Source organism: Macaca fascicularis, chromosome 7 (assembly GCF_037993035.2).
Source record: "Macaca fascicularis isolate 582-1 chromosome 7, T2T-MFA8v1.1".
Classification (NCBI taxonomy): domain Eukaryota; kingdom Metazoa; phylum Chordata; class Mammalia; order Primates; family Cercopithecidae; genus Macaca; species Macaca fascicularis.
This window is the reverse complement of record NC_088381.1, coordinates 39807503-39818048: the sequence shown is the minus strand read 5'-3', so window position 1 is coordinate 39818048 and position 10546 is coordinate 39807503. Positions and strand designations below refer to the sequence as shown.

At 41.6% G+C, this 10546-nt stretch overlaps 1 protein-coding gene across 3 annotated transcripts in view; it reads right to left on the bottom strand.

The window, feature by feature from the left end:
• Positions 1-234: 234 nt before the first annotated feature.
• APH1B (aph-1 homolog B, gamma-secretase subunit) overlaps positions 235-10546 on the bottom strand; it is a 28794-nt gene continuing 18482 nt past the window's right edge. The window contains exons 5-7 of one of the 3 annotated variants that reach the window (XR_006699319.3): positions 5722-5849; positions 4545-4626; positions 3557-3758 (exon numbers count right to left, since the gene is read on the bottom strand). Coding sequence is in view for 2 of the 3 variants with exons in the window: in XM_045395586.3 (XP_045251521.1) it covers positions 3591-3758; positions 5722-5849 (296 nt within the window). In the remaining variant the exon portion in view is untranslated. Of the gene's footprint in view, positions 3759-4544; positions 5646-5721; positions 5850-10546 lie in introns of those variants that run through there. The other 2 variants (XM_045395586.3, XM_005559740.5) reach the window with 2 other exon arrangements.

Sequence of the window (10546 nt, the reverse complement as noted above, 5' to 3'; positions counted from 1 at the left end):
CCCCGACTTAGTTTAAGATACCTCAAGGAAATGCTCTGCACCAAACTGTTCCTAAACACACAGATATGAAATTAGCCTTAGGAGTTTTAAATCAGATAAAGAATTCCTCTTTTAAAAATGTCTCTGATCAGTCATAAACAACAGAATGTACATCCAAGTTTCATAAGGAGACAAAACACGGTAGTAACAGATACTAAAGGATACACCATTCCACAGAGCAGGAAACACAGGAAATGAAGAGTGCCAGACAATCTTTATTGTTCACTGAAAAATGCAGGTCTGCAAAGAGTCAATTGCATTGTGTACTGAATGCAAGGTCTGATATTGCAAGTATATATGACATAGTATAACATATAAAATATTACATATTTTACATAGTGACAGTACCTGCCTCTTCTAAACACTAACATTTAATAGAATGATGTAAAAAGCCTATTAAATAAGAAACAAACATTTCAATCATGAACAAAATGCACTAAGCAAAATACTTTAAAAATTGTTGTGTGTGACGTCTATCTTGTCTACCTGGGGTTAGAAATGGTGGAGCCCAGAAAAAAACTGAGCTAACGAAAACAGCCAACACCCTCCAGGAACTCTTCCCCGGAATTAGGCCACTGGTGCCCGTCACAGGCTGCCCCCGTGTGGGGGCCCAGCCAGGCTTCAGGGCTGCCCCAGGGCCCACACTGAATGCTAATGCCTGTCTGGGGCTGGGTTGAGGTGAATGGGAGGAGTACCAGGTAGGAAGAAGCTTCTGTCACAACTGCTTATTCTGCATCCACGCTATGGATATGGACACCTAATGTTTCTGGTGTGAATCTGCCACCCTCCGCAAGCATTGAAATGTGACTGAGAATAAAATGTTAACACTGGGAACGAAAGCCATTTTCTATGTAGTCTGCAGATATCATCATTGATTCCCTTCAGCCATGTTTTCATTAAGATGCTCTAAAAGAGGCTGCTGCTATTATCCTGCCAGTCAGGCAGGCCCGGATAGAGGTAAAAAAAAAACTTCTCCAGTTATAACTAGTAATTCAAATGCATTAAAAATAAATATAGCTTATACTAGAGAGCAACACAGTTTCTATTATTCACATGGTAATATATTCAAGAATTGCAACAATATTCACAATTCTCCAAGGTCAACTTTAACTATATCCACATTTCCCTCCGAGCAGAAAATCCTGAATGGAAGGGAGTGTATAACATCAATACCCCCTGTTTGTCTCACTTATTATCAGGGCTCAGAAAGCTCATTATAGATAACAAATGCCAAAAAAAAAAAGAAAAAAAAAAGCATTTCAATATACACACAGCAACAGAGGAAGACTACACCCTCCCTCTGGGCCTCCTTGGCATAAGGCAAAGCATGGCTATTTGCAACAACAGTGTCTAAGCTGACTCTGGAAAGGCTCATGTTTTAGGAGAAATCAGAATTACAGAGTTCCTTCATTCACAGGTAATAAAGGATTATTAAATAATTTCCTGAACTAAGACAACAGTCTCACCATCGAAGAAAATTTTCTTCTCAGCTGAGTTTTTATAAATGAGATTTTACAATATCCAGTTTTAGTCAATATGAAACTATCAGCGTACAGGCATCCTCAAAGCTCCAGACGAGTGAAGCTAATATTCTCAGATCTTCCACACTCTACGAATCAGTAAATATTTTATCAGAATATCCATTTAACAGTTTTAAGTCCATAATAACCAACTATGTATTTTTCTTATTCAAAGAAGACCATGTTTTGATAAGAATAATCCCAGTTTGATGAGTATCTTATTCCTCTTGATGTTGCACAATAAATGTCACTGTTGAGTCTGTATATCCTTGACTCTTCCAGTCAAAGGAAAATCTTGTATAAAGCTGGAAAAATGCAAACTCCAGCGGAAGCACTAGTGTTAGTGCTGAAGTAAACTTTAGGGGAATAACCACAATTGCCTATCAGACTGTTTACAACATTGCTAGGAGCCCTCCTCTTCTTTTCTCTCTATTATCTCTATTTTTTCTCTAAACATTCTAATATTTTAAACATGGGGGTTCACTGATATTGATAAAGGTCTAGCTCGTAAGGTTTTGGTCTCTGGAATGATGTGTGGCTAGCCCAAAACACTGGCTATGTTTGTTTTAAACATGATCATTCTTCTTGCCATCACAATCTGTCAAACCCACCCATCTGTCCTGCCGCTGTCACTCCCCCAGCCCCTCAGGATTGCTGCTCCTCTCTTTTGAATGTTGTACTGCATGTATGGTATTCACTGAGACACGACTTTAATGTACAGGTCATTTACATTTCACGCCACCAGTTCCCCAAAAGACATCAACTGGGAACAATTTCTAATTGTAAAGGCATGATTTGCCCACATTTTCCCTTTATAAAGGAAATCAAAGGGCCTGTTTGGAAGCTGAAAGAACACCTTAGGTATTCCTGAAAAGGGAACGCTGTATCTGCTACTAAAACCCAGAGACATTGACTAGATCTAAAGACCATACGGATTATGCAATAGTGTGAGATCTGGCAGTTTAAGATCTAGTTCCAATTTTACATTAAAGCATTTGGGTGAAAGTGCTGTTAGTATCACAGGAGCAAATGAAAAGTGTCAACGACACCCTTTTAGCTCATTTCCTCGTGCTTCTGGTTGTACTTCCACCAGCTCCAGCGACGCCTGTCCCAGGGCACATCGCTCAGCTCCCTGCACAGCTGCTCAGAGATAAAACAATGCACTTCACCTCAACTAGCCCAGCAACTGGCACTCAGATGGTGAACGCTGCAGCCAACGGCCTTGGGGCAGAGCCCATGGGAAGCTTTAAACAGGCTTACAGACATTGTATAAAACTTCCTGATTTTAAAATACCTTCCCAAGGAAGTCAGAAAACAGTCATTTTTAGTTAATAAAACGCAATCTATACTCACAAACAATGTAATGCCTCAGAAAGCAAAACCTAGAATGGAAGAACTTCAGAAAAATACGGCTTAATCAGTATCTTACTTTGGCTAAATTATCATAGTTAATGTAATTTATTATTGCATTTAGAAGCCCAGCCTACCGTGTTCTCCTAAGATGGTGAAGTACACGAAAACGGTGAACAGGGGTTATAGCCCTTCAGCCTTCTGTGACTTCGGAACTTAGAAAGATAAAAGATAGCCAGGATTTGACATCCAGATACTTACTTGCTCAGCACAAGTTGAGTTAGGAGACAGTTAAACACCAGATTCTCATTCACTTATAGTGTTCTCAGGAAGCTCCTATTTGGATATCAAACCAGTGGGTCTCTACCTGGCTGCACATCAGAATCACCTGGGAAGCTTTTAAAACTCACCACGTGCCCAGGCCAATTAGCTCCAGAAGGTGGAGCCCAGAATCAGTAGGCTTTACGTTGTCCCAGGTGATTCTCATGCAGCCAGGACGCACACCGCTGAGGCATCCCTTTCGGAGAGCAGTTGCGGCAAAGCCAAGGGAATGGAACTCGCATCTGGATAGTTTTATTTCTTTCTCAATTCCACCAGAAAAAAGGGATTTTTAGAAAAAGGCACAGTTGTGCTTCCTCTAAAGATGGAGTCTGCAGTTTGGGAAGTGCTGGTTCCCAGAGGTTATCTGGAGCGCTGGTTGTAAAGAAGAAAGTCCTTGTCTTGGCAGAGGAGGCAGAGTTTCAGGCTTCGGCAGCTGCCTCCCGCAACAAAGAATGCCCAGGTGCCCATGAGCACCAGGATTATAAATGCCGACACCAGGTTTATTCCATAATAAGAACTTATGAAGGTCTGCAAAAGAAAAATAAATCAGCTGGGGTAATAACAGCAAGCTTATTAAACATGTGGAATAACCAAAGATAAAGGGAAGCATGGAATACTTTCAAGAACTTGGGTGGGTTTCACCAAACATATGATGTGTGTCATGTGTTAAGGCCCCAAGGCATGTAGAACTAAGCTGGTCAACAGACACTGCAGGTCCCGTGCTTTGCTGTATTCAAACGGTAACCCTAGAAGTCAGTCATTAGGCAGAACCTAATGGAGTATACAATACAAGATGCATGTCATATAACTAGTTTCTATTCGTTTTTGTGTGAAATTGGTTCTTAGAATTTGCAAGACAGTGAGACAAGTTCAAATTACTTTAATATGAATCCTTAGTATTCAAGGGAACATGAGGAAATAGAGTCTTTTTCAGTTGCACAATTGCTGTGGGTTCCAAAAGCGTATTCATTTAAAGAACACTAATGGAATGCTGAGAGGTGCTGGGTACAACTTGGGGAGACCCAAGTCTCTATCCTAATGGAGGTTCTGTACTAGTAAGGGAGGCAGGAAACAAATGAAGAAAGAATTAGTTACAAATTGTGATGAATGCGAGGACAGCATAATTATAATTGAGATGAGGCTAGGATGGATAAAAACAAGGTGATCTCTTTAGGGCAGTCAAACGAGGCCCCAAGAAAGTGGCAGATTTTACAGGTAGCACCTTATGCAGAAAGACTGCTCTTCTCAAGACGCCTCTATGGGAAAGGCAGGCATCGAGCATTTTCTAGATTATTCTTCACAATAATTCTACACCTCAAATCCACTGAATTGTAATTCACTTTACAGACTGCGACACTCTTTTGTATTGTTCTTTTCTTCTTTAAAAAACATTTTCCTGTGTTAAACAATTACAAAAGCAGTACTTGATCGTTGTAGAAAATTACAACCCCAAAATGAGAAAAATAGAACACATTTTAAAACTTAAAATTCAGCTAAGTTAATAGTTATTAAAAAGCTCAAAAAGCGAAACCATAAAGAGAAAAATTGATTAGACTATATAAAATTAAGAACTTTTGTTCATCAAAAGACATTAAGAGAATGTAAAGACAAACCACGTCATAGAAGTTATTTGCAATACACACATCTGACCAAAGATTTTTTTTTACAGAAAACATAAAGAACTCATAAAAATCAAAAAGAAAAAGCTAATCCAATAGATAGACATAGGATTCGAACAGGCACTTCAAAAGAATTATCCGAATGACCAATAAACATCTGAAGACTTGCTCAACCTTATTTTCATGGTGTGAACACACCTGTGTAACTAGCACCTCGATGAAAATCAAAACATTCTCAGCCCCCAGCAGCCTCCCTGTTCCACCACCAGTCACTGTCCCCACTAAGGGTGACCACGATGCTGACTTACACCACCACTAGGTTCCTTCCTTTTGATCATTAAAAAGAATAGTATCAACTCTTCAATATTCACCAACATTTACTGGCCACCTACTATGTGCCACGAATTGAGGATACAAAGACTGATAAGATAAGGCCCTATCCTTGATTATCAAACACTAATTAGAAAGAGAGAGAGAGAAAAACTCTATTAAATAAAATATGCTAGCCAACGACATGTGTTATACGAGAGCTAGGAATAAGGTCCGGTGATGGTGCCGAGTCTGGAATATGCAGCTTTTCCACGCAGCTGTCACAGAGAATGAACAGTTTCCAAACTGACCTAGGTTAGGGAGAGACAAATCACTGCAAATAAACAGCAGGGGAAAAAAATCTTTTAATAAGACCTACCAAAAAATGAATAGTGGTGGTCTTTCTGTGGTAAGACCGAGATGACTCATTCATTCCCTTAAACAGCTTTTCTGAATTTCCTCATGTTCTCATGAGCGTGCATTTCATCTAGAGCAGAATTTACCATTTTAGATACACAGACTTGAGTTCCAAAGTATAGTCTGAGCACGGCGGCAACACTCACCTGGGCTGACACCAGCAGATGGGTCAGGAGAACTATGAGGAGGAGGCACCACTTTTTCTTCTCACAGCCGTCAAAAAATACAATGCCCCAGAACACATGCAGCAAGATGATGACCAGCGTCATGAAAGCTGAAAGACAGCCGACCATTAGTGTCACTTCTGCAGACATCAGAGCCACTGAGGGCCCTGGCATGTGCACGGACTCTCAGGGTGTCCACCACACCTCAGCGAGAGAGTTTAACACCTCCTGACGGAAACAGGGCCTTGACACGCGTTTGCCCACTCAAAAAGCAACACTGCGGAACAGGGGACTGACTGCTACAGCTTCTTGTCTAGAATGTAAACCTGTTCAATAAAAGGTCAACTGAGATCTGGCTTTCAGGCAGCTTCCCCGAGGAATGCAATAAAATGACTGTGATGTCCAGCCCGCTTTTTCCCAATGAGCCTTCTGCATGAGTAAAGAGAGACATGAATGAAAAGGAGTATCTTCTGTTTAAACAAGACTCCTCACTAAAGTGGAATTTTCCCTCGGATCCTTTTGGAAAAGGCCAATGGAAAAATATTAAAATCATGGCCAGGCGCTGTGGCTCAAGTCTGTAATCCCAGCACTTTGGGAGGCCGAGGCAGGCAGATCACTTGAGGTCAGGAGTTCGAGACCAGCCTGGCCAACATGGTGAAACCCCATCTCTACTAAAAATACAAAAATTAGCCAGGCGTGGTGGCACATGCCTGTAATCCCAGCTACTAGGGAGGCTGAGGCAGGAGAATTACTTGAACCTGGGAGGCGGAGGTTGCAGTGAGCTGAAATCATGCCACTGTACTCCAGCCTGGGCAACAGAGCAAAAAAAAAAAAAAGAAAGAAAAGAAAAATATTTAAAATCACAGTAATTATCTACGATGTTTCTTAAGCAACTGGCACTGAACTTGATCAGCACCACCAGGTTTTTCTGGGGAACACTATCTCTGTGTGTGTGTCGTTTGTGTATCCTGTGTGCTGGATAACAGTCTTTATTTAAAGTGGGCAAGCCCTATATATTCTGCGAAGTTTAACATGGAAAACAAAAAGGCACCTAGATTTCCTCTTTCAGCCACATAATAAGAAACCATTAACACCCACCAGATTGGCAAAAATTCAAGTCTGACACTGTTTCATACTGCTGATAGGAAAACAGTCTAGCATCACAAATTAAAGTGGAATTTGCATTCCCTATTTCACTCCAGCAATTCTGCAGCTAGAGCTACACTCTGAAGCAATTAGTTCTGAAATTAATAGATCACCTGCACCTGGGAACTTGTGAGAACTCCAAATTATGGGGACCCACCCCATACTTCCTGAATCAGAAACAATGGGGTGGGAGCCCAGCAATCCGTGTTTAAACAGCCCTGCAGGTGATTCTGAGACATGGTTGTTTCAGAGGCATTGCTCTACAGACACGTACACATCTGCACAAGAAGCATATATATGTTTAAGTCAGCACTGTCTGTAATAATGAAATATGTCCATCATTACTAGAATGGATAAATAAATCACGCTATAAATAAATAGTCACACAGTGGAATACTATATGGTCTACAATATAAATGATCTCAAGAATCTAATGTTATGTAGAAAAGAAAACCGTATTGTGGAAAAAATGTGTATTATTTCATTGATAGGAATTCTAAAACATGCAAAACAATATTTAAAGACGTAACTTGTGATTAGAGGAAAGAAAGCTGTTATATCTGGTGTAAAAGTGTAATCATTTCAGTAAACGGTGGTAGATATTTTAACTAAAGTAGAAGAGAAATAGTTTCCAAAGTTTTGACGCTACGGCAGATGAAGCTAAAGCGATGTATTTTAATCCCGGTGGTGACCCTGGAAAGGGAAGGCTTCCTGGAGACAGACGCTTGGTGATGGCGGGGAGCTGAGACCGCTGAAGATGCCCAGGAGTACAGTTTAGGTTTTAAAGTTTTTGTGTCAGAAAAGATCAAGGCAGAAACTGACACAAATGGAAACACTGATTTTTTTAAAAATCATAAAGTATTCATACTCTAAGGGTTTTTCAGAATCTAGATGACAAATGTCAAGAGAAAGCAATGACACCATTAAGGTGTCATCTGTTTGGCAGCTTATGTTTGCCATTCTTTCTGAATATTGATGTTACCAGGGCAGCCCTGATGAAATAACCGGGAAAGGTCCTTAGTTTTTGTTATTGTTTTCTTTTTTTTAACTGTTTTTCTTTAGTTCCTTCATCTATAGGCTTAGCTGCTTAAAGAAACGAGATGGCGCGAGATGGCACCAGAGCTTCTTGACCCCTGACCAGATACCAGAGGAAGACCTCGCAAAACCAGCACAAACTGGAACAGGTGACTCCTATTTGCCTTTAGATTATCAGCATATCTTTGCAATGCTAAAACTCCCTCCCCTGAAAGAAAATCCCTGCCATTTCGTGTACATGTAACATATGAAGGCGTATGTTCATGAATAGTCTTGAACGTCCGGAGTCCCATCCCGCACATGCTAACATTCCTTTCCCGCCCCACATCTAGTCCCCCTGTGACTTCCATTGCTTGGGGGAGAAAGTACATTTAGCACAAGAGCTCACCTTCTCTGTTCTCTGGCCAGGGAATAAAACCTGATTGCCTTTTCCAATTGGATGTTCTTTCTTTGTGACCAATACAGAGTGGGGAGAGAAGTGTATGCTCCTATAGTCAAGGCCTACAGTTCATTTAAAAATCCTCTCACGGGCCAGGCGGGGTGGCTCACGCCTGTAATCCCAGCACTTTGAGAGGCTGAGGCGGGTGGATCGAGACCATCCTGGCTAACATGGTGAAACGCCATCTCTCCTATAAATACAAAAAGTTAGCCAGGCGTAGTGGCACACGCCTGTAGTCCCAGCTACTTGGGATGCTGAGGCTGGAGAATCGCCTGAGCCAGGAGGCAGAGGTTGCAGTGAGCTGAGATGGCACCACTGCATTCCAGCCTGGGCGACAGAGAGACTCTGTCTCAAAAAAAAAAAAAAAAAAAAAAAAAAAGAAACAACACTATTTGGCTCCTTCACCCTTCCTGAATATACCCCAAATGCTCTAACACACAGATTCATAAGTACCTTCATTTTTGCACGTGTTCCTTTCCCTCATTCCTGATACCTATTTTTCTGTCCTTGCAAAGCTAATGGCCTACGACAGCAATTGCGTCTAATACCGGCTTCCTGCCAGCACAGAAATTGCCATCACCTGGCTTCCCTAACACGGGCAGGGGATCTCTACCTAGGTCAAAGCCAGCCAAAGGCTGCTGCTGGGTGGTGGCAGCCACAGACAAAGGAGGACTTCCCAGGCCAAAGCTCAGCCGCAGCTGCCCAGAGGCAGGATGCGAAGATCAACGGGCTTTTGGTTTCTTTTTCTAAGTAGGAGAAAGGTCAGGGGCTTCAGGGTTCCGTGAAGCAGGAGACGCTCCTCCATCCATCCTGGCCACAGAAACTCGCTAGACGCTTGAGAGATCCCCCAGTCAGCTGGCACGAGTGGGAGTCGGGCCCCAGGGCTGAACCAATGCTTTTGAAAATGACTTTCCCTAATGGGGATTTAATTTAACATTTTTGTTTTAAAGAATGTAAGAGAATTCTGTGGCCTGATTTATTGTAATATAGATATAGACTACTAATCAAATAACCTTCTCTAAGATACTATTTTAATGTTAAAGTCCCCCTAGAAAATGCTGGAGAATGATGAAACACGCCTCAAATTAGCTCATCACTGTGGAGTCCGCCTTGGGAGGTTTGCTAGAAGTTGTCTGATCTCGTCCTCTACGCAATGAAGAAAACCCACATGGGCCACTTTAAATACTTCCAATCTCGCTTCATTAAATGGCCACTATGAGAAAGTTCCTTCTTAAACTGAACCCAAATCTGCTTTAACTCAGTAGTGATTTTCAACTGGGATGATTTGGCCCATAGGGGGAATATGTCAACGTCTGTAGACATTTTGGGTTATCACCACTCGGGGACGGGGTGCTTCTGGCATCTAGTGGACAGAGGCCAGGGATGCTGTTAAACACCCCACAACACACGTCAGCTCCCAACCAAGAATCATCTGACCCCAGATGTCAATAGTGGTGAGGTTGAGAAACCCTGCTCTAACCCCTGCTCACTGATCCTGAGAAGGCTCTTTGAAGAAACACAAGTCAACTCTTTTTTCCTATACGTAGCACATTAAAAAACATTTGAAACTCCCTGCAGCAGCCAGCTACTGTCACAAAAATGCTGCAAAACAACAACAACAACAACAACAACAACAACAACAACAAACAGGCCTAAACTCATAGGCTAGAGCTGCCATTGGGATCATGAGGTCCAAGGCAGCCTGGAGTATAACCCCCTAATGGGGGACCTGCCTTCAGGCAGCCGGCAATGCATACAGGCTCTCGGGATTCTATTACTTTCTATTAATGCTTCATTGACTTCACAAAACTAATTAATTTCTATGTTTGTCTCTGGCCTAGAATAGTTTCAGCAAAATCAGATTTACCATTTCTTTAAATGTTTGCTCCAAACAAGCTCTCAAACCTGATCTATGCCATTTATAAAGCAAAACTAAGCCCATAAGACCTTGGATGAAGATTTAAATGGAAATTGCAGGTAAGGTTTATAGTCAGATTGGATGCGAGTTATGAGAGGAAAGGTGAAGAATCAGGAAATATTCTAAGAAATAACTGAGCACCTGGAAGGATGGAATTCCATCAACTGAGATGAGGAAGGGTGCAGGAGTGTACCATTTTAAAGATCTTATTCCACTGCCTTCCAGAACTTCTGATAAGAAGTCAGCAGTATTTAAAATTGTTGTTCCAT